Below are 24997 nucleotides of genomic sequence, written 5' to 3' on the forward strand. Positions count from 1 at the left end.
GAAAGGGCTACAAAACCATGAGTAATATGCTGGGTGAGAAGGAGACAACTGTTGGTGCAATAGTAATAAAATAGAAGAAATACAAATTAACTGTCAACCAACATCGATCTGGGGCTCCATACAAAATCCCACCTTGTGGGGTATCCTTGATTACAAGGAAGGTGAAAGACCAGCCTAAAACAGCCTAAAAGGGGGGAAATGAATAATGATCTCAAGGCAGCTGGGACCACAGTCACCAAGAAAACTATTAGTAACACCTTTCGCTGTAATGGATTAAAATCCTGCAGTGCCCACAAGGCCCCCCTGTTCATGTGCAGGCCTGTCTGAAGTTTGCCAATGAAAACATGGATGATTCTAAGAGAGATTGGAAGATGGTGCTGTGGTCAGATGAGAAAAAATTGAGCACTTTGGCATTAACTCAACTTGTCATGTTTGGAGGTTGGAGGTGGGAACATTATGTATCGTAGGGTGTTTCTATATTAAGGGAACAGGACTATTTAACCAAATCATTGGGAGAATGGATGGAGCCATGTACCTCCGTCCCTCCACCAGGACATTTAAAAATGTTTCGTGGCTGGGTCCTCCAGCATGACAATGACCCACAACATACAGCCAAGCAACAAAGGGGCGGTTTAAAAAGAAACACATTAAGGTCATGGAGTGGCCTAGCCAGTCTCCAGACCTTTAATCTGTAGAAAACTTATAGAGGGAGCTGAAGCTCAAGAGCTGACAGAAAACAGCCTTAAAATCTTAATGATTTAGAGATGATCTGCAAAGAGGTGTGGACCAAAACTCCTCCTGACGTGAATAAACCTCATAAGAAACTGCAAAAAATGTCTGACTGCTGTGCTTGCCAACATGCTTTGCTACCAAGTATTGAATCTTGTTTGCCAGAGGAATCAAATGCTTATTTCTCTCTGAAAATTGCTAATTAATTCATATAATTTATACAATGTGATTTTCTGGATTCTATTTTTGATATCATATCTCTCACTACTAAAATTAACCTACCTTTAAAATTATAGACTGTTCATGTCTTTGTCTGTGGGCACATTTACAAAATCAGCAAGGGATCAAATAATTATTTCCTTCACTGTAGTATATGTTGCGTGTGTACAAAGAACAATAGTATTTCAGTTAGGTTTTATTTATCTATTGCCATTGAAAATAATTGTAATAATTCAATATAATATTCAAACAATGTCAATAGCTATTAGTGTTTATTGTTTTGTTTTTTTGCTACATAAGCAGTTTTATAGGCATGTAGCTTGTCTGATAATAAATTATATTAAATACAACATTATTAGTGTTTCATTAAAAATCATAAATATGTTTTCATAAGTTTTGAATGACAATAAATTAAGTGTTAATGAGGAACTACCTTAAAGGGCCCATATCATTCCCTTTTCCAGTTGTGTATGATTTGAACACTGAGGTAATGTATGATTTTTCTGTTGGTTGTACTACAAACCACCAACATTCATTTTACATGACCTTTTTAAAGCTATTTTTCTTCTCTAGAACTTAACAGGATGTTTATATTACTGCACCTTCTAAGACTAAAGTATGTAAATGACATTTATTTTGATAGCCTCTCTTGTTTTAATATCCTTTTCAAAACAGTGCAGTGAAACACTTCTTACAGCTTCACTGTGAATGAGTGGAACTAAAATGTTGAAGGCTGGACATAAAAATATATGTAAATAATGTTTTTTACATCACAAAAACAGTAAGTTTAAAGATTAGTTTGCAAATTAAGTGGAACTTTATACAAACATAATTCATAAAATGGGATGTTCTTTGGAGCGCTTAAAAACTTTTTTAAATTGTTGAATTTTGAAGTCAATGAACAAACTGCTTAGATTTAAATGAAGTACAAACAAACAGTACAATAAAGAATCTACTGCATTTGGTAGTTAAAAAAGTAAACTCTGTTTTTTTTTCAATTTAATTTGTTTAAAAATGTGTTTAAAAATTATTAATTAAAATAAAAATTATTTTAATTAATAAGTATAAGGGGAAAATAGATCCAAGAAATGTAAATATCTCAAAATGGGTCTAACAGTCATAAAATGTTTGCCACACCATAATAAAATTGACCATACTCAGTGTATTCAGTGTACTCAGCTCAGTGTAAAGCTTCTGGACATTCTGTGACTTGAATTTCTATTTAGAGAAAGCGGGATGTTAAGGCTTTTAGTCTAGCAGAATGAAAGGAAACTAATATCCTGAATACATGAGTCATTAGTTAGTGTCTACTCGGCACCTTATAAACCTATAAATAATATATAGACTTCTAATGAAGCCCCTCCCTCTTTCACTAGTACTTAACATGAAAGGTTGGGCTAGTACAGCTCACATCTCAGCAAAAACTAAGACTAAGGTAAGCACTGAGGAATATAATGAAATTATAATATTGATTTTAATAATATATTAACCGAATATTTCTATAATAAATAATCTAGATCACATAGAAATTTATGCATTGTTTATTAAGTAAAAAATATTTATTGTTTTCTTCTCAGATGATGGGGTGGATGTGCCGTTGCCTTGTCACCTGCTGGATGTGGTGCTCTCTTCTCTCCATACTGAATGCAGAAGAAAAGCCAGAACTAGTTGGGCCAGACGAATGCAACAATGCTCACTTCATACCTGGATACAACCTTGGAGGAGAGGGCTTTGACGTTGTGAAGATGGAGCGAAAAGGGTCTTTCGTGATCGACATGGAGAAGTGGGACATAGGAAACGGTAGTTGCAGAATGTATCCGAACACATATTTGAAGAATGTAAAGCAGAAGATACCTGCAGCTGTGACCTTCTGGAGAACCCTCCCAAAGTGTTCAAAGAAGGTTGTCAGCATGATTTATGACTCCAGTGAAGCTCTCGTGAAAGGTTCTACCTCGTCAATTTCGAACAACTGGAAAATTGGACTAGATGTGCCAATGACGGCTTCGGTTTCTTTAGGAGGCACTCATTCCCGTGAAGCAACATATGCATTGGACAAGTCCAAAGAAGACAAGTACAGTTTCACCAAGCATGTTGTCAAATGCAGCTTCTACAGGTGAGTTGATATTGCCTGTTTAAACATTTTAATCATGATGATTGTTTTAAGAATGTTTTAATTATCCAGTGTAAAAATTAAACATTAGTCCATTTCTTCACAGCTACAAAATAGCATCTTCACCACCACTGCATCAGGAGTTTCTTCAGGCTGTTAGGTCTCTTCCACCAGAATATAATAAAGAATCTTATCAGGGCATAATTGACCTGTTTGGCACACACTATACTACAGGAGTGGATTTAGGTGGGAGGATGAAAGCGGTAACAGCTATTAGAACCTGTCAAGCATCAATGAGTGACCTTACCGAAACGGCAGTTAAAGACTGTTTGGATGTGGAGGCATCGGGTACGTACAACGGTGTCACCCTGAAAGCAGAGGCCCACCACTGTCAAGAGCTAAAGAAGAGACTGAACACAAAGGAGAAATTCAGCTCAATGTTTAATGAGCGACAGACAGACATCATTGGAGGCAACATCAATGGTGAGGATATCCTTTTCTCTTCTACTTCACATCCAAATGCATTAAATGCTTGGCTGGAATCTCTGAAGACCATCCCAGATGTGGTAATGTACTCTCTTCAACCTCTGCACTCCGTGCTGGATAACAAGCATCCTGCTAAGAAAGGACTCAAGAAAGCTATTGAGAAGTATATCCTTGAAAATGGTTTAAAAAATGTTTGCTCTGAGTCTTGTAAGATTGGGCATCACACTAATCCAAGGGATCGCTGTGCCTGTGACTGTGAAAAAAGTCAGGTTATTACGGCCAACTGCTGTCCTGCTGAAAAAAATCTAGCCACGCTGAAGGTTTTCAGGCTTAGGGCCAACAAATTATACGGAGACAAATGGACTGAAACTGATGGCTTTGTTGAAGTAACGTTTGGGAAAACAGTCAGACGCACCGAAGTGATTAAAGATAACAACAATCCCGACTGGAGAGAAACTTTTGAGTATGGTCCTGTCAAGCTGTCTATCAGTCAACAGCTCACTTTCAAAGTATACGACGCAGACACTTACTGGAACAATGATCTTCTTGGAGAGTGCTCCTTTGACCTGAGAAGTGGAGATGTGACTGAGACATGTTACTTCCAACATGGAACCTTTGTTTTCTCCTATTCTCTAATTTGTGCTCCTAGTCTGCAAGGTAAACAATGTGAAAATTATAGTCGTTCTCCAATGGACGCCAAACTGGCCAAAATATTCCGCTCCAGAAACGGCATTCTGGTGAAAGATATGTGGAAACTCCAGACAGCCCAGAATAACTCCAGTAAGCTCTACTATAAGAGTGATTATCTGTAAAAGCAGAACCAGATCATGTCCGGCAGTTATGTTGCTTAAACAGCTTAGCTCTTATTGCTTGTTTGACAAATCAAAAATACAGCTCTGGAAATAATGAAGAGATCACTTCAGTTTCTAAATCAGTTTCTCTGATTTTGCTGTTTATAGGTATATGTTTCTGTAAAATGAACAATAATGTCTGAAATTTGAGTTTTGCATTTTGGCATGTTCTCCTCCAGCAGTCTTACAAAAAATTCCAGCAGTTCAGCTTGGTTTGATGTCTGTGATCATCGATCTTTCTCTTGATTACATTCAGATGTAATTCAATTCAATTAAATTTGGTAAAATCAAAGAAACTCATCCTTTTTAAGTGGTCTCTTTTTTCCAGAGCTGTACGTTTTAAGAAAATACAATAATCCTGCTTTGGCAATGCTTGCTGAACTTTTGACTGCCATGTAAGATGTATTTTGATTTAATTAAAGCATTCAAAAATTGACTACATTGTAGTCTTTGTCTTTCTATAAAGAGTATTAAATGTTTAATATAAATGCTGCATTTTCAATTGGTCCATTATTTTAAATGTAACAAGACTGTAAACCCACAAAAAACAAAATAAAGCTTTTTTAACAAATCAGTTACTTACAGCTTGACATTCCAAGGAAAAAGCTAAATAAGAATACTTGCTGCTGAAGCTATTGATACATGTAAAGGACCAACTCAACACGCCAACTGTGTCAGCTAATGCCCTTCCACCTAAAATTCCAGTGGAATTTTTTTTATAGCACTGTAGTAAGAACATTGTTAATATTTTTTAGACTTACTGGATAGTCGTTAAGTCTTCTCAGTGTCCCCATACTACAGTGTGCATTTAGGTAGCTGAAGAGAATGTAGCCCATCATGGTACTCACATGAAGGTTTTAGGTTTTAGATCCATCATGCCACGTTTTTGGTTGGTAAAGCCAGTCAAATAGTGATTTAGCCGAGCTCAAATTCCCAGTCACATCTCTGGATTTCAATTTATCTCTAAACAGCAGCGTCTGATGTGCCTACTTGTCGCGCAAAATGGACAAAAATATCAACACCACTTTGTCTCACATTGACCATTGTGTGGCCATTATGTTGCAGCTTGAAGTCTGTTAGTGTTTTTGCTAGTGGACTGTGGGCCAAGATTGTATTATAATAGCCTATTTTACAGCTCTAATTTTATTGTTTGAAAATTCAAACAATTTGCAAATTGCAAGCAACTTTTTGCTGATTTTTTGCTAATTTGCATAATGTGCAAACTTTACTAGTCTCTCTACTGGCCTGTAAGAAACTAGTAAGTAGGGTTGCAACGGTATGAGATTTTCACGGTATGATAACCGTCTCAGAAAATACCGCGGTATCACGGTTATCACGGTATCACAGTTTGTTACATATATTATTAAACTGACCCTTAAAGAAATTACAACAAAGGTTTTTTGTTCAATTAACTATTTATTGTAGAAACCTGGAACAACTATATAGATAATGTCTCCTTAAAAAAAATAAACTGTACACCATTAGGTGAAGGAAACCAGGTTTTTCCACTACTCTTAAGGTCATTAAGGGTGTATATAATTATATATATATATATATATATATATATATATATATATATATATATATATATATATATATATATATATATATATATATTTATATATATATATACAGTGAGTCCAAGAAGTATTTGATCCCTTGATGATTTTCTTCGTTGGCCCACTAATAAAGACATGATCATTCTATACTTTTAATGGTAGATGTATTCTTACATGGAGAGACAAAATATTAAAAAGAAAATCCAGAAAATAAATCTAAGGAATATATATTAATTGATTTGTATTTCATGGAGTGAAATAAGTATTTGATCCCTTAGTATTCATTAGCAGTTCTGGCTTTTACAGACCAGTTAGACACTCCCAATCAACTTGTTACCTGACCTGAAGCCACCTGTTCTTACTAATCACTTGTGTGAAAAACACCTGTCCACAGAATCAGACAGATCACACAGATTTCAAGTCTCCAACATGGGTAAAACCAAAGAGCTGTCACAGGACCTCAAAGACAGAATTGTTGACCTTCACAAAGCTGGAATGGGCTACAAAAAGATTAGTAAGGTGTTGGATGTGAAAGTAACAACTATTGGTGCAATTATCAGAAAGTTTAAAGAGTATAACATGACAATCAACAGACCTCGGCCCGGTGCTCCAAAGAAGACGGTCAGAGAACGGTCAGAAATCGCCCTGCAACCACTCGGCAGGAGTTAGCAAATGACCTGAAGGCAGCTGGGACCACAGTTTGCAAGGAAACAATTGGCAACACTTTGCGCAACAATGGATTCACATCCTGCAGTGCCCGAAAGGTACCCCTGCTGAAGAGAGCACATGTGGAGGCGCGCCTCAAGTATGCCAATGATCATTTGAAAGATGAACCAAGTTATTGGGAGAAGGTTTTGTGGTCAGACGAGACCAAAATTGAACTTTTTGGCCTCAACTCCACCCGCCATGTGTGGAGGAAGAAAAATGCTGCCTATGACCCCAAGAACACTGTGCCCACCGTCAAGCATGGAGGTGGAAGCATAATGTTTTGGGGGTGTTTCTCTGCCAAGGGTACAGGGCTACTTCACCGCATCACTGGGAAGATGGATGGAGCCATGTACCGCACAATCCTGAGGGACAACCTCCTCCCCTCTGCCAGGGATCTGAAAATGGGCCGTGGTTGGGTCTTCCAACATGATAACGACCCTAAACATACAGCAAAGGCAACAAAGGATTGGCTCAAGAAAAATCACATTAAGGTCATGGAGTGGCCCAGCCAGTCGCCAGACCTCAATCCGATCGAAAATCTATGGAGGGAGCTGAAGGTCAGAGTTGCCAAGCGACAGCCCACCAACCTTCATGATTTAGAGAGGATCTGCAAAGAAGAGTGGGCCAAAATTCCCCCTGGTGTGTGTGCTAAACTTGTGGTTAACTACAACAAACGTCTCACCGCTGTGCTTGCAAACAAAGGCTTTGCCACTAAGTATTGAGTGTGTTTGGCAAGAGGGATCAAATACTTATTTTCCTCATTGAAATACAAATTAATTAAAATATATTCTTTAAAATTATATTCTGGATTTTTGTCTTGATATTCTGTCTCTCCATGTTAGAATATATCTACCATTAAAAGTGCAGAAGGATAGTGTCTTTATTAGTGGGCAAACAAAGAAAATCAGCAAGGGATCAAATACTTCTTGGACTCACTGTATATATACACACACACACACACACGTGTCACACATTACATGTCCTCTAAGAAGTAAAGATCCTGTGTTTAAACTATTCAGTACAATTATTTAAGTTTAAATTATTTAATATCTGATAAACTGAGCCTGGGTCAGTGTCTGATCAACAACTGTTGTAAACGTCCGTTTTACTGCCAAGTTGGTATATAACCAGATAGAGGGGATTTATTTCTGAGTCTGGTTTTAACACATGAAAAACAGGCACGTCAGAATTTGAAAATTAACGCATGTAAATGAATGGCGTCTTTCACATCCAGTCCGGCGAGCACCTTTACACGGACACGTGAATCCATCGTAGCACGCACTTCACGCCTGTACCCGCGTGCCCAAATTTCGGATAACTCAACGCTTTTGCGGCCGCTTACCGCATGGGTTGTGCACGACTACAAAGAGATTTTATTTATGTTCAGATTAAAATTATAAACTAAACACATACTTTGCGCTGCACAGCGGGGTGGTGTTCATGGAGATGGGAGAACAGGTTTGACGTATGTCCACCTTTAGCTGTGACTTTACGGCCACATTGATTATAAATCGGATAACCATCCTCGGGTGCGTTCGGCGGGTCTCTGAAATAGTCCCACACTGCTGATTTTAGTTTAGCCTTTTTTTAGGCGGACGGAGATTTGTTTAGTCTGATGCACTTTCTGCTGTTCTCACCGCTGTGTGCTGAGCAGCTGAAGCGGAGCAGAGTTGCGCATGCGCGGGTGAGTTTCTCCGCTGGCTTGCGTTTTACCGGTAATAAGCAAACACACACGGTATGATAACCGTGCATTTTAATACCATGGTATACCATGAAACCGGTTACCGCTGCAACCCTACTAGTAAGCCACACCTAAAAATATATTAAGTATATTAAGTATCTTCAAGTCCTTTAGAACAGAAGTTTTTAGGCCATGTACTGCCAATGACCAAACTAAAACCTCAAAGTACCACCTACAAGCCATTTCACAGAAACACATGTAGTTACCCCACACAATGTTATTCATAAACAGTAATCTAGATGTGTAATTCACACGCCATCATACATTTATACAATTGTTCGTCACCTGTTGTGTGGAGCTTGCTCGCTTTTGCAGTATAACTAGGTAAGTCATTTGATTGGTTATTGTTTCTGGTTAATACAGTATTGCTACTGAGAAGGAAAAACTTATTCAAATATGACACTGTAATGCAGAAACTGTAGTAAACCGTTGGTGACTGGCTGATTGATGTAGGTTATTATATCTTGTGGCGTTCCACAAGGTTTTACTGTAGGTCCAATAAAGCTGATGTTAATAATGATAAAACTGTAGCTCTGAAAGTGAAGGACTGAAGTGAGCTCATACAGGTTCTAACGGGTAATACACTAAACAAAAACAAACGCAATGTTAGGAAAATTACAGGTGGAAACTTTAGAGATTTCAGTTCTTAATATTTTAATTCAAGCAGATGATTTTAAGAGGTCATCTAGTGTACCACCTTGGGATGCTGTGAGTACCACCAGTGGTACCGGTACCACAGTTTGAGAACCACTGCATGTTAAAATACCTATTCAGAAACAGCAGCTGCAAGAATATAATCTCCATAAAATACATTTAAGTTTGTGGTTGTAAGGTGACAAAATGTGAAAAAGTTCAAGGGGTATGAATACTTTTGCAAGCTATTGTAGATTTACAAAATACTATTCATAACTGCCCATTAATTACCACCTAAACTGATCAGATTTTTTTTTGGTTTTTACATTTTACACAAAATTTGAAGTGCTTGAATATATAATATAAAAGATTTGAGTAATATAAAGGTAAAGCCATGTTAGTAGCAAACTTTAAACATGCTAAAAACAGAAAATACAATGTTAACATATATACAGTATATTTAACATATACTGTATACAAATGTCTAAGGGTACATTGATTTTATTGCTTTACCTTAATGAACATGCAAGATAAAGGTTCACTAATTTATAATCTATGGCATTCAGTTACTCGTCAAGCTGAGAGGCTGTTCTAGCTTAGAAAGTATACAGGCAGCACAGTAAATCACTGCACAAATTCACAAAATAAATCTAGCACTGAATCGCTTCACCAAACATGGTATGCAACATATATTAGGTATATACAGTTGCAAGAAAAAGTATGTGAACCCTTTGGGATTACTTGGATTTCTGCATAAATTGGTCGTTAAATGTTTTCTGATCTTCATCTAAGTCACAACAATAGACAAACACAGGCTGCTTAAACTAATACCACTCAAAAAGTATGTGTTTGCATGGTTTTATTAAACACAACATGTTAACATTCACAGTGAGGGGAAAAAAGGATGTGAACCCATAGGCTAATGACTTTTCTAAGAGTTATTTGGAGCCAGGATGTAATAAGACTGGAAGTGTTGGTTAAAGCTGCCCTGCCCTAAAAAAAATCTAGTTTTGAGTTGCCGTTAAATTATACACCTATAAATATACCTATAAATAACAAAATCAGAGAAACTGATTCAAAAACAGAAGCGATCTCTTCATTGTTTTCCAGACCTGTATAATATGAATTATGAGAATAATGAGATGTACAAAAAGCATCAAATAACTTTACGGTGATGTTAACTAGATGGGTCCTGTGTGACACATCCCTTGGCAAACAGGAATTCAACACCATTGCCTAGCAGTCATCAAGCACAGTGATAACACAACACAGGGCATATCTATATTTAGAAAACCCTTCACCAACACCCAGACAAACCGGAAAGAAGCATCACTACTGCCTAGTTGGTTTTAGCAGGAGCAGAGCCATCTGGGGCTTAGCCCAAATATCTAAGATCATGCTGGCCCTAAAAAATATGATTTTCCATTTACATCTAAACTAACATTTTTTCAAGCCATCTGAGACCAAATCGGTACATCCTTTATGCAAAACATGTTAGAAGCTCTTTCTGAAGAGCCAATTTCTTCATAATTTATATCTAACTGTTCTGTGATTTTTTTTATAAAAAAAATCACTAGAACCCTGACTGACTGGCACAGTTCTACATTCAGACTCTGTCTGTAATATAATATGTTTTATTCCTGCATGATTCACACAGTGCTCTTGTGGTGCTATTCAGAGAACATTAGGTCCTACCTTAATGATTTAGCATTTAAAAAATACTGTACCTGAAATGTAGTAAATGCCTTACACTTTGGAACACAAACTGCAACCAGGTGTATTAATGTTAATTCACATTTCGCAATAAAAAACATTTTCTGGATTAGTGGAGAAATTAGCTGCAGCTGTTCTCAAAGCTCACTTGCAAGTTCACTGTTGAGATTTCCCGCCCCAAAAATAGTGATTGATAGTGATTGATTCAAAATAGTGATTGATTCTGAGTTTGACCAGCGTATAAGGACTTTTTTGACTCCCTGTTGCCATCTCCTCCGATTGGTTCCGTCTCTGATTTTAACTTGTGCGGGAAACTAAGTTATACATTTGATTCTTAGACCAGATTGAAACCTTTTATTAAGCCAGTTTTGGTCATGCAGTGAAGGGAATGTCAATTTGTAAAGTTTATTATTAGAAAAATATCAACAAAACATACGGCCCCATAAACCAATAAGATTTCCATTCAGAGGTGCTGACATGACCTGATTCTGTTTCAACAATGGTTTGAATACAATATTAATAATTAAATACTCAACTGACAATAAATTAAATGTTTGTTTTGAGTTTATTTTCTTTTCAAAGTGTGTGAAAAGTACTAGTCTGTGAAAATAAAGGTAACTGTTATCTTGTTGTTGGAAATTTTTATATATAAAAATATTTTAAATGATGACTGTAAATCACTGACCTGTTGACTTCAGGCCTGCCTGCATCCATTACAGCATTCTGCGCATGAGCTAAATGTTCATCAGTTACAGGGTGTTTAGCTGGGCACTGCTGGGGAGGTGCGTGCTGTGCCGTGCCGTGATTACCTCTCTTCTTTACCTTCCATCTGTTTCAGAAGGACCTGCCAATGAGAAGAAAAAAAACAGTTCTTCAGGATCAGGTGTGCCATAGGGTAGGACACAGTCCCCTCAATTATTCCTATTAAAACCTCACAATAAAAATTCCACTGATTTTATCAGTTAACTTGAATACGATCCAACACTGAACTTCTCCCCTTCAAACTACTGGACAATAGCAGTACTCAGATTTAAAAACATAACAATTGATATTTACATCTTTCACATCAGAATCTTGGTTGTGTATGCAGAGTAGCGTAAAAGTCACTAAATAATTTACTCTAAGCCAGGGGTGTCCAAACTTCATTTACACACCATTTTACTTGACTTACTATCTTTATCTTTGACAGTGTTGTGTAAAGATTTTTCAAATTGATGTTTAATTTCATTATGTCTCTTAATATTAAACTCCTTAATTACGGCAATTTTTAGACTCTTTTACCCCGTTTTTCTGCGCTGGAAATGCGCACCCTCTCCACTTTTAGACTATTTTACCCATGTTCTTCTGCGCTGGAAATGCGCACCCTCTCCACTTTTAGACTATTTTACCCATGTTCTTCTGCGCTAGAAATGCACACCCTCTCCGCTTTTAGACTATTTTACCCCGTTTTTCTGTGCTAGGAAAGTGCACTCTCTCCGCTTTTAGACTCTTTGGCCCGTTTCTGAGCGTTCAAACTTTGGCCGTTTCTCAATACACAAGTACACAAGTCTGGACTCCCGTACTTGGAAAGAACGGACTTGGGAAGTTCGGATCGCGAGTGCGTACTCCCGAGGACGTGAGGAAGCTGGACGGTTGTTGTGTAATTGGAACAGCTGTGTACTTGATGACGTCACCCTCTTAGAGGAGCGGAAAGCGTTGTTCCGAAAACATAGGAGCACATTTTCACCTAGCCGCTTTCTTAACAAATAAACCACATATCTGAAATCTAAACCCCCACATTCTCGCCTAAAAATAACTTAAAACGTTTAAAAAACGTACAGGTACTTACAGTTATGTACCTTCTCCTGCATTACGCTGATACTGCTCTCATTTCGCATTGCACAAAGTCAAGCGTGCTTTCGCGAGCTTTCGAGCTGGCATACTTTCTGCGGCTTCGCTTTGCCTGTCTTGCATGCTCCACAACTGTAGGTGGTGCTGTTACGTTAGTAACGCTTAGTTTCATGACTACGAGTTTAAACCAATCTGGGTGTCTTTGTATTCTCTTAATGACGAATCGTAAAGGTGAGGGTACCGCTGTACCTGCTCAGCCAGCCTTTCCTCAAAATCGTCCATGTTTGTTTTCTTGGCACGCCTCTTTTTTAACGACCAATCACAGCCTTTGTCGCGTTGTGTCTTCGGCCGTGGAGTTTGCCCAGCTTCCATGTGCACGACACGGCGAACGAAGCCCCTGTGCGACGTCCGCGCCTGTTCGTTTTCTCCGCAATTACGTCACATTGTTCGCTAGAGCCACGCGAACGTCGTCTCCGCATGAAGTATGCTGAGGCCTTAAGAAGTGCACACAAGTCACCTTCCTTGCATCCTCGATAAAGTGGGAGGAGCAAGAACACATCCAGGTATTAGTTGTGTACTTGGCAAACTGCGATCTTCTGAATTGGAACAGTACTTGGGCTGCGACTGATGACGTTTCCTGAGTCCACAAGAACACAAGTACAGACAAGAACGCAGATTGAGAAACGGCCTTTGAATCTCACATTATAAAAACCTGTCAACTTTCATTCTATTTCTAAAATACCTCGCGGGCCGCTACAAAAAAGGAAACGGGCCGCAGTTTGGACACCCCTGACTCTAAGCAGAACATTATAGAACTGTGGTTCCCTGTAGGCGATAAGGAGGGATTTGAGATTCAGCAGAAACATGAACATACTGTGATATTATCTGATATAAAAGCATTGATTTGTCCAGATGTTGGATGAACCCGATGAACTGTGTTTATAGGGAAATGCTTTATAATTTTATAATAATTTATAATACTTGTTCAGGGCCATTTTAAAAACAAAAGACAAAGCAATAAAATGTATTTTATTAAAAAAAAAATATTTTGTTTATTATACACATTTTAAATATGTGCTATGTAACAAACATATACACATACAGTGAAGTAAATAATTATTCGATGCCTTGTTGATTTTGTATGTTTGCCCACAGGCAACAGTCTGTAAAATTACATTGTATAAATTATTTGCATTTTGATCCCCTACCAAACGTTGATCCCCTTCCAAACGTTCCTAATCAACTTGTTACTCAATTAGTCAGAGTCTAGCCTATACAACATGAGCAAGAACAAAGAGATTTCTAAAGATGTCAAGGGCAAAATCATAGACCTGAAAAACGCTGGAATGGGCTACAAAACCACGAGTAAGATGCTGGGTGAGAAGGAGACAACTGTTGGCGTAATAGTAAGAAAATAGGAGAAATACAAAATGACTGTCAGTCAACATCAATCTGGGGCTCCATGCAAAATCTCACCTTGTGGGGTCTCCTTGATTACAAGGAAGGTGAAAGACCAGCCTAAAAGTACAAGGGGGGAACTTAATAATGATTTCAAGGCAAATGGGACCACAGTCACCAAGAAAACTATTAGTAACACCTTTCGCTGTAATGGATTAAAATCCTGCAGTGCCCACAAGGCCCCCCTGTTCATGTGCAGGCCTGTCTGAAATTTGCCAATGAAAACATGAATGATTTTAAGAGAGATTGGGAGCTGGTGCTGTGGTCAGATGAGACAAAAATTGAGCACTTTGGCATTACCTCCTCTGTCGTGTTTGGAGATTGGAGGTGGGAACATTATGTATATTTCTATGTTAAGGGAACAGGACTATTTAACCAAATCATTGGGAGAATGGATGGAGCCATGTACCTCTATCCCTCCACCAAGACATTTTTAAATAATTAATACAATTAATACAATTTAAATAATTAATACAATGTGATTTTTTTTATTTAATTTTTGATATTTTATCACTGTTAAAATTAACCTACCCTTAAAATTATAGACTGTTCATGTCTTTGTCTGTGGGCAAACTTAGAAAATCAGCAAGGGATTAAATAATTATTTCCTTCACTGTAGTATATGTTGCATGTGTACAAAGAACACTAGTATTTCAGTTAGGTCTTTTTTATCCATTGCCATTGAAAATAACTTTTGTAATAATTCAATCTAATATTCAAACAATGTCAATAACTATTAGTGTTTATTGTTTTGTTTTTTTGCTACATAAGCAGTTTTATAGGCAAGAAGCTTGTCTGATAATAAATTATATTAAATACAAATTATTAATGTTTCATTAAAAATCATAAATATGTTTTCTGTAAGTTTTGAATGACAATAAATGAAGTGTTAATGAGGAACTACCTTAAAGGGCCCATATCCTTTCCTTTTCCAGCTGTGTATGATTTGACCACTGAGGTAATGTATGATTTTGCTGTTGGTTTATGTACTACAAACCACCAACATTCATTTTACATAACCTTTTTAAAGCTATTTTTCTTCCGTAGAATTTAACAGGATGTTTATATTACTGCACCTTTTAAGACTAGACTACAGTATGTAAATTACATTTATTTTGATAGCCTCTTTTGTTTTAATATCCTTTTCAAAGCAGTGCAGTGAAACACTCCTTACAACTTCACTGTGAATGAGTGGAACTAAAATGTTGAAGGGTGGACATATAAACACATGTAAATTATGTTTTCTTTTATTTTTCATTACAAAAAATGTAGAGTTTGGTTTGCAAATTGAGTGGAACTTCATACAACCATAATAATTCATTAAATGAGATGTTCTTTGGAGCGCTTAAAAAAACGAAATTGTTGGATTTTACAGTCAATAAACAAACTGCTTAGATTAAAATGAAGTACAAACAAACAGTACAATAAAGAATCTACTGCATTTGGTAATTACAAAAGTAAACTCACAGCTGCTACAATAATATTTTTTGTCATTGTTCTATTTTCTTTTTTATTTGTTTCATTTGTGTAGAACCTGTAAAAATCTGTGAAGACATTTTACTAATAAGTATAACTGAAAAATAGATTCAAGAAATTTAAAGATAATTTTGCCATCCCATCATAAAAAATGAACATGTAAAATTAGACTGCAATGCTGAGTGTAAAGCGTTTAGACAGTTTTGCAAGTTTAATTTCTAATAAGAAAAAATAGGATTCTTTTATATGTAAGGCTTTTAAATCTAGCAGAATAAAAGGAACTTAATATCCTGAATACACGAGTCATGAGTTAGTGTCTACTCAATAATCATAATAATAAGTTGGATTTTCTAAAATGGGCACCTCATAAACCTAAGAATGATGTATAGAATGTGATACATGGTAACTCATCTTACCAACAAAATAAGCCCCTCCCTCTTTCACTAGTATTTAACATGAAGGATTGGGCTAGTACAGCTCACACCTCAGCAAAAGCCAAGACTGGAGTAAGCACTGATGGAATATAATGAAATTGGAATATTTGTCTTAATGGCATAGTAAATGAATATTTGGATAATACATAATATAGATAGACATTACTGCATTGTTTATTAAGTAAAAAATATTTATTGTTTTCTTCTGTCTCAGATGATGGGGTGGATGTTCCGTTGCCTTGTCACCTGCTGGATGTGGTGTTCTCTTCTCTCCATGCTGAATGCAGAAGAAGAGCCAGAACTAGGTGGGCCAGCAGAATGCAACAATGCTCACTTCATACCTGGATACAACCTTGGAGGAGAGGGCTTTGACGTTGTGAAGATGGAGCGAAAAGGGTCTTTCGTGATCGACATGGAGAAGTGGGACATAGGAAACGGTAGTTGCCGAATGTATCCGAACGCATATTTAAAGAATGTAAAGCAGAAGATACCGGCAGCTGTGACCTACTGGAGATCCCTCTCAAAATGTGCAAAGAAGGTTGGCAGCATGATTTATGACTCCAGTGAAGCTCTCGTGAAAGGTTCTACCTCGTCGATTTCGAACAACTGGAAAATTGGACTAGATGTGCCTTTGAAGGCTTCGGTTTCTTTAGGAGGCACTCATTCCCGTGAAGCAACATATGCAATGGACAAGTCCAAAGAAGACAAGTACAGTTTCACCAAGCATGTTGTCAAATGCAGCCTCTACAGGTGAGTTGATTTTGCCTGTTTAAACATTTTAATCATGATAATTGTTTTAAGAATGTTTTAATTATCCAGTGTAAAAATCAAACATTAGTCCATTTCTTCACAGCTACAAAATAGCATCTTCACCACCACTGCATCAGGAGTTTCTTCAGGCTGTTAGGTCTCTTCCACCAGAATATAATAAAGAATCTTATCAGGGCATCATTGACATGTTTGGCACACACTATACCACAGGAGTGGAATTAGGTGGGAGGATGCAAGCGGTAACAGCTATTAGAACCTGTCAAGCATCAATGAGTGGCCTTACTGAAACGGCAGTTAAAGACTGTTTGGATGTGGAGGCATCAGGGACATACAAGGGTGTCACCCTGAAAGTAGAGGACCACCACTGTCAAGAGCTAAAGAAGAGACTGAACACAAATGATAAATTCAGCTCAATGTTTAATGAGCGACAGACAGACATCATTGGAGGCAACATCAATGGTGAGGATATCCTTTTCTCTTCTACTTCACATCCAAATGCACTAAATGCTTGGCTGGAATCTCTGAAGACCATCCCAGATGTGGTAATGTACTCTCTTCAACCCCTGCACTCCGTGCTGGATAACAAGCACCCTGCCAAGAAAGGACTCAAGAAAGCTATTGAGACGTATATCCTTGAAAATGGTTTAAAAAATGTTTGCTCTGAGTCTTGTAAGATTGGGCATCGCACTAATCCAAGGGATCGCTGTGCCTGTGACTGTGAAACAAGTCAGGTTATTACGGCCAACTGCTGTCCTGCTGAAAAAAATCTAGCCACGCTGAAGGTTTTCAAGCTTAGGGCCAACAACTTATACGGAGACCGATGGACTGAAACTGATGGCTCGGTTGAAGTAACGTTTGGAGAAACAATCAGACGCACCAAAGTGATTACAGATGACAACAATCCCGACTGGAGAGAAACTTTTGAGTATGGTCCTGTCAAGCTGTCTATCAGTAAACAGCTCACTTTCAAAGTATACGATGCAGACACTTACTGGAACAGTGATCTTCTTGGACAGTGCTCCTTTGACCTGAGAAGTGGAGATGTGACTGAGACATGTTACTTTCAACATGGAACCTTTGTTTTCTCCTATTCTCTAATTTGTGCTCCCAGTCTGCAGGGTAAACGGTGTGAAAATTATAGTCGTTCTCCAACGGACGCCAAACTGGCCAAAATATTCCACTCCAGAAACGGCATTCTGATTAAAGATATGTGGAAACTCCAGGCAGCCCAGAATAACTCCAGTAAGCTCTACTATAAGAGTGATTATCTGTAACAGCAGAACCAGATCATGTCCGGCAGTTATGTTGCTTAAACAGCTTAGCTCTTACTGCTTGTTTGACAAATCAAAAATACAGCTCTGGAAATGATTAAGAGACCATTTCAGTTCCTATATTTGAGTAAAATGAACAATAATCTCTAATATTTGTCTGAGTTTTCAGACCTCAAACAATGCAAATAAAAGAAATTCATATTCATAAAGTTTTAAGAGCTCAGAAATCAATATTTGGTGGAAAACCTTGGTTTTTAATCACAGTTTTTATGCATCTTGGTATGTTCTCTTTCACCAGTCTTACTAAAAATTCCAGCAGTTCAGCTTGGTTTGATGTCTGGGATCATCCATCTTCCTTCCACAATCAGATGTAATTCAATTTAATTAAATTTGGTAAAATCAAAGAAACTCATCATTTTTAAGTGGTATCTTTTTTTCCCAGACCTGTACGTTTTAAGAAAATACAATAATCATGCTTTGGCAATGCTTGCTGAACTTTTGACTGCCATGTAACATGTATTTTGATTTAATTAAAGCATTCACAAACTGAGTGAAATGTCTTTCTATAAAGAGTATTAAATGTTTAATATAAATGCTAAATTGTAAATTACATTATATAAACAGTACATACAACACTGGAACCAGTACACAATGTTCAATTAGATTAGATTCATTTTTACTGAATCAGTTCAGTGTACTCTTTTCCTTAAGTTTACCTTTAATTGGTGCATTGTTGTAAATGTAACAAGATTGCAAACCTACAAAAAAAACTAAATAAAGCTTTATTAACAAATCAGTCACTTGCAGCTTGACACTCCAAAGAAAAAGCTAAATTAAAATACTTGCTGCTGAAGCTACTGATACATGTAAAGGACCAACTCAACATGCCAACTATGTCAGTTAATGCCCTTCTGCCTTAAATTCCAGTGGAATTTACACTGGTTTCTGACCCAGAAAACGATTTGTTTATAGCACTGTAGTAAGAACATTGTTTTTTTATTTTTTAGACTTACTGGATAGTCGTTAAGTATTCTCAGTATTCTCATATAGCAGTGTGCATTTAGGTAGCTGAAGAGAATGTAGCCCATCATGGTACTCACATGAAGGCTTTAGGTTTTAGATCCATCATGCCACGTTTTTGGTTGGTAAAGCCAGTCAAATAGTGATTTATCAGAGCTCAAATTCCCAGTCACATCTCTGGATTTCAATTTATCTCTAAACAGCAGCGTCTTGCAGTGATGTGCAAAATTGACAAAAAGTATCAACAATATAATTTTGTCTCACATTGGCCACGGTTTGGCCAATATGTTGCAGCTTTAACGAGGTCTGTAAGTGTTTTTGCTAGTGGACTGTGGGCCTGTGGACTGTATTATAATAGCCTATTTTACAGTTTTTGCAATTTTTTTGCTAATTTGCATAATATGCAAAACTTTCCTAGTCTTGTCAGTGGATTGCAAAAGTATATATACCCCTATGAATTTTTCCACATTTTGTCACTTTCAACAACAAATTTAAATGTATTTTATTTTTAAATGAGATTTTAAGTGATCTACAAATACAAAGTATTGCATCATTGTGTAGTGGAATGAAAATGATACATGGTGTTCAAAATCTTTATCAAATAAAAATCTGAAATGTGCCCCCCCTCACTCTAAAACCCCTAAATAAAATCCAGTGGAATCAATTACCTTCCGAAGTCTCTTACTTAGTTAATAGAGTGCAGATGTGTGTAATTTAATCTCAGTATAAATACAGCTGTTCTGCCAGGGCCTCAGTGCTTTGTTAGAAAACACTAGTGAACAAACAGCATCATGAAGACCAAGGAACTCACCAGACATATCCCAAGCTTTGAGCATCGCAAGGAGCACTGTACAATCCATCATCCAAAAATAGAAAAAGTATTCTATACCTGCAAATCTACCAAGTCATGGCCATTCTACAGTGGTCCTGAAGTGCAAAACAAATTAACATGTCAGAAAACAAAATTACAAAAATTAAAACAAATTTACACACAAAAAATAATTACATACAAGAAAATAATATTTTACATGGGCAAAAAAAACATTACATCTCAGAAAAACAAATTTACAAAACTTAAAACAAATTTACAAGACGCAAAACGCTTTTACCAGCACTGAAACACTTTTACCAACACTGAAACACTCTTACCAACACTGAAACACTCTTACCAACACTGAAACACTCTTACCAGCACTGAACCACTCTTACCAGCATTGAACCACTTTCACAAACTGCGATTTCTGACGGAAAGGGAGGGTCTAATACACAGAAGGTGCTTGTGTTTTTTTTTTTCTGTTTTTTTATTAGAAACACATAAAAAAAACAATATACAATAGTACAACATCTTGTAGAGGATAACAGCTACAGTTTAGAAGCTAGGGGGAGCATACACAAACACACAGAATAGAGAAGCAAGGTTATAAAATGATAATCTTAGAACAAAAGGTTACTAGAGATCTGGTCTGAGATGATACTAGCAATTTTTAATTTTTTTTATTTACTTAATGAAGAATAATATGACTTAAATTTATTTATGAAACAGGGGAAAGAGGACTTATTGCCCTTCCATTTACTGCAGTGAATGTGGTATTTTGCTAAAAGTTAAATTATATGTATGGCATTAGAGAAAGCTGAACTTATGTTTCTCATATAAAATAAAATGTCCTCTACCTCAAAAGAAGGAATATTAAGTTTGATATTAATCCAGTTTCTGATGTCCATCCAAAAATATAGTAAATATTGACATAAAAAACAAATGCTCTTCTGCATTTGTCTTACAAAAGGAACATAAATCAATATCAAATTTGAATCTTTTTTCAAGAAACAGGGCTACAGGATAAATCGTATTTATAATTTTGAAATGGGTCTCTTTCACCTTAGAAAATTTGGAATAAGCAAAAGTCATATTTATATATTGGTATTAGGACATTTATTGAAAGAAGCTTTATTATATTCATAGTAAATCTATATATTCATAGTTTCAAACCATCATTGATAATCTTATTATTACTTATTATTACACTATAAAACTAAATTACAGTTGTTCACTTTTAATGTGGGCATCGAAAGTCACCTTCAAATATAAAATGACGTTTGATTAACTGAATCAATGCTAAAGGAATCGCTTTGCGCAACTTAAAATCTTTAGAACTTCTAAGATTATTTTATTTTTCAATAAAAGATGTAAAATTCAATTTCCATGACAATCTAAAACAGGGGTCCTCAAACTTTTAAACTAAAGGGCCACCTCACTGTTCTTCAGTCTTCAGGGGGGCCGGACAAAAAATAAACATTAAAAACTATTTATCATGTGATGCTGGTTGCATAATATATGCTATATGTGTAATTCATAATGCAGACATTTTTATGATTTATTAAGTAATAATTTCCATTATCCTACCTCATACAGTGCTTTTTCATAAGTTAATGTGAACTGTGAGCCTGCTTCTGGCTGACAAGACAGTCAATGTCAGGTTCCATGTTTGTTACTGTCAGTCGTAACAAGTGATGCAAATGTTCATCAGAGAGTCTGGATCTCGTTGGACACTTGAGCTGTTTCATCCTGGAAAAAGTCTGCTCACAGATGTAGGTGCTCCCAAAATTTTTTGTCATTTTGAGTGCGTGTTTTTTTAGATTTGGATACGTCTCACCGGGAAGAGAGGCATAAAAATCAACCAAAGTGCTGGACTTGAATGCGTCTTTAAGGTTGTCAAAATTTTGTAGTTCAGCCAGTTCCAGCTGGTAAATTGGATCGATGCAGTCAATGTCTGCAGCAAAGGGATTCTGGAAAAGATGAATGTCTTTGGCGTGGGCATGAAGCTCTTCAAATCTCACCTGAAATTTGCGTTGCAAAAATTCCATGGCCTCCGCACATTTTTCAGTCGGTAATCCAAGTGAAGGCACCTCAGCTGCCCGTTTCTGTGTAGTGGGAAAATGGCAGAAATTTGAGTAGGTACTGTTGAGTAGGTTGGTTACATCTGTTAAGAAAGCAAGGTGCCATTTCCATTCTTCATCGGTGAGTTCTGGCACAGCTTTGTTTTTGGACAGCATAAACGCGTTGATCTCGAAGAGCAGGTCATTGAAACGTTTCAAAACTCGCCCTCGACTCAACCAGCGGACCTCAGTGTGGTACAGCACATCTTCGTAATCAGCATTTAGCTCAGACAAAAAAGCCTGAAACTGCCTGTGGTTAACAGCATGAGCTCTGATGAAATTAACACAGGACACCACAATTTTCATGACATAATCCCACTTAACTGCTTTGCAACAGAGTGCTTGTTGATGGATCAAGCAGTGTACGCCGATCGGACGAGGATGGCCGCGTTCACTCATTTCTCTGTTGATACGCGCTATCACTCCTTTCATAGAACCCACCATGCTCGGCGCACCATCCGTGGTCACACTCACCAATTTAGCCCAGTCCAGATCTAAATCCGCCACCGTTTGGTGAACTTTCCTGTAGATGTCCTCTCCTGTTGTCGTTCCCTTGATGCTTTGTAGTCCAGCAAGCTCCTCTGTGACTTCGAACTTATCATTAGTTCCGCGGATGAAAATCAACAGTTGCGCCGTGTCACGCACATCGTTGCTTTCGTCAAGAGCCAGTGAAAAGGAGCAAAGTCTTTTTGTCTGAGTTTGCAGTTGAAGGTGCAAATTGTCTCCCATTTCTTCTACACTCCGTGTAACTGTGGGTGCGGATAGACTCACCGCGCTGAACAGGTCTGCCTTTTCTGGGCACATCTCCTTGAAAACCGCCGTCAGGCACTGTTTTACAAACTCTCCGTCGGTGAACGGCTTTCCACTGCTAGCTATTAGCTTGGCCACTTGAAAGCTAGCTCGAACTGATGATATATTTAGGTGTTTTTGCTTTATAAAAGAATTTTGCTGAGTCTCCAACACATGTTTCAGTTTTGCTATTTTGTCTGTCCTCACCTGCCCCGTCTGACAGCCGAACTTGTCTTTATGGTGCGATTCATAATGGCGGCGCAGGTTGTATTTCTTAAACACGGTGACTGACTCCTGGCATATGAGACAAACAGCCTTTTCTTTACTTTGCACAAAAAAGGTAGTCAGAGGTCCAATGTTAATTAAATACCCTGCACTCAGAGTCGATTTTTCTTTTCCTCGACATTCCGTTAGATGTGAGTCTCAGAGTGCATGGGACCAGCACAGAGCAAGTGGTAGTATGTTGTCTGATTACCGTGGGAAATAGCCTTCTGTTTTTTTTTTAATCTGTCTACGGAGACTCTCGATGGCCAATTGTCATTTTTTTACTGTTTTTTCCCCGTATAGCTAATGCTGCTTGTGCGAGGGGCCAGGGAGCAGGTACTGCTGTTGTAGCTAAAAGGGCCCATCAAATGAGCGCAGGGGGCCGTATGCGGCCCGCGGGCTGTAGTTTGAGGACCCCTGATCTAAAAGGTCCTTTACAAAAACAACACCTCTGTCATACCAATATTTTAAAAATATTTACTTTCTACCCACTGTTATTGCCCCATTATTCCATAAAGTTGATCCATGAGGAGAGAAGTTATGTTGAAAAATAATTTTCCAGAACTGAAGTATTTGTTTATGGAAGTAGTTTGACTGGAATCTTACTCATTTTAAAATCACACTTCAGAAAAGGACCAATTCCTCCCAATTTCCTAAAAAATTAACCTGGAATATGAAACCACATTGAATTTTGTTGCATAATAAAGGTTTTTAGCCATTTAATCCTAAATGCACCAATCATGGCTTCAAATTCCAATGCATTAATACCACCTTTCTCGTATTTTTTTACCTAGTTGGGACCTTTTAATATAATGAGTCTTGCTTTTTCACAAAAATAATAGAATTAGCTTTTCTTATATTTTGTGGTGATATGTACATAGAACGACATGCATAGACAACTTTGTAAATGCCATCTGCTTTAGTCAACAGGTTTCTTCAAAAAATAGTCAAATCATTTGTTAACCAACAGCTAATACTTTTTTTCCATATCTACTAAACTATCTGAAATGTTAAAATCTTCTCTTCTAATTATAATTTTAGATCCTAATATTCCCAAAAATTTCACTTTATTTTCAACCTAAATTGATGAAATGTTTTATGTATACAATTATGGATGGGAAGAATCTCACATTTTTTAAGTTGAGTGCTAAACCTGAAGCTTGGAGATTGAAGAAATTATATTGAGGGCTCTTTCCACCATTAAATAACTTAATAAAAATAGTGCTCAGCAAACTGGCTAGTCTTATATTCTCCACCAAAAATGTAAATTCCTTGCAACTCTGGACTATTATTGATTTGAAGGGCCGCTATAAAACATCTTAATTATTCCACAAAAATTATCCCCAAAACCCAACATTTTCAAAGAATCTAACAAAAAGTGTATCAACAAGCAAGTGTCAACTGCATTGAACGCCTTATAAAAATCAAGAAACAAAATCAGGCTACCATTTTCGATAAAGTCACAATAATCTAGCGTATAAAATACCAATCTGATGGGATTAGCAAAGCAAAGACATGAGCTAAGATTTTATAATCAGTGCAAAGCAGAGTGATGGGTCTCCAGTTATCTAAAAAAAGTATATCTTTATTAGGTTTAGGAATTAAAGTGATTATAAAGTTTTTCTTGTTCACACTGATAGCAGCAGTATTCTCTTAAATCATTTTCTCTAACTTCAGCAGAAGTTCAGTCTGTGTATCCATCTTCTTCATTAGTGAATTCACCGCCATCAGAATGGTCTCGCCGATACAATCACTGAGGGTTTTCTTTGCCTTTCTTACACTTTTTAGGATGGGGAGATTTAATTGGAGTATGGCCCTGATTTATCCTCTCTGCCTTAGACAATTGCTCTTCAATTTCAATGACAGGGACCTGGTCAGAGTTAATGAGAAGATGGATGGAGCCAAACAAAGGGCAATCCTGAAAGAAAACCTGTTGAAGATTATAAAAGACTTTAGTCTGGGAAGGAGATTTACCTTCCAGCAAGACAATGACCCTAAATA

General features: G+C 37.2%; 2 protein-coding genes and 1 long non-coding RNA gene across 6 annotated transcripts in view; 2 read left to right on the forward strand and 1 right to left on the reverse strand.

Annotated features, from left to right (window-relative positions):
- Positions 1–2528: 2528 nt before the first annotated feature.
- On the forward strand, positions 2529–4388 carry LOC111195514 (perforin-1-like). The gene is made up of 2 exons (XM_022683068.2): positions 2529–3061; positions 3165–4388. The coding sequence occupies exons 1-2, from the start codon at positions 2529–2531 to the stop codon at positions 4354–4356; spliced, it is 1725 nt and encodes a 574-aa protein (XP_022538789.2). The 3' UTR covers positions 4357–4388.
- Positions 4389–11201: 6813 nt separating this feature from the next.
- The window catches only part of LOC103030905 (uncharacterized), a 35763-nt gene continuing 21967 nt past the window's right edge, over positions 11202–24997 (reverse strand). Inside the window, exon 3 of the long non-coding RNA XR_007438488.1 lies at positions 11202–11593. This is a non-coding gene — a long non-coding RNA (uncharacterized LOC103030905). The remainder of the gene's footprint in view (positions 11594–24997) is intronic.
- The window catches only part of LOC111195512 (perforin-1), a 30037-nt gene continuing 20909 nt past the window's right edge, over positions 15870–24997 (forward strand). Inside the window, exons 1-2 of one of the 4 annotated variants that reach the window (XM_049476408.1) lie at positions 16099–16697; positions 16801–17500. In XM_049476408.1, the coding sequence (XP_049332365.1) occupies positions 16162–16697; positions 16801–17500 (1236 nt within the window). In that variant the 5' untranslated portion in view covers positions 16099–16161. Of the gene's footprint in view, positions 16020–16098; positions 16698–16800; positions 17501–24997 lie in introns of those variants that run through there. The other 3 variants (XM_049476407.1, XM_049476410.1, XM_049476409.1) reach the window with 3 other exon arrangements.

The sequence above is a fragment of the Astyanax mexicanus genome, chromosome 3, assembly GCF_023375975.1.
Source record: "Astyanax mexicanus isolate ESR-SI-001 chromosome 3, AstMex3_surface, whole genome shotgun sequence".
NCBI lineage: Eukaryota > Metazoa > Chordata > Actinopteri > Characiformes > Acestrorhamphidae > Astyanax > Astyanax mexicanus.

Excerpts from the sequence above, each read along its gene's own strand:
- LOC111195514 (XM_022683068.2), top strand. The coding sequence starts at position 2,529 with ATGGGGTGGATGTGCCGTTGCCTTGTCACCTGCTGGATGTGGTGCTCT. Across the intron at positions 3,062-3,164 it reads GTCAAATGCAGCTTCTACAG|CTACAAAATAGCATCTTCAC; the intron begins GTGAGTTGATAT and ends ATTTCTTCACAG.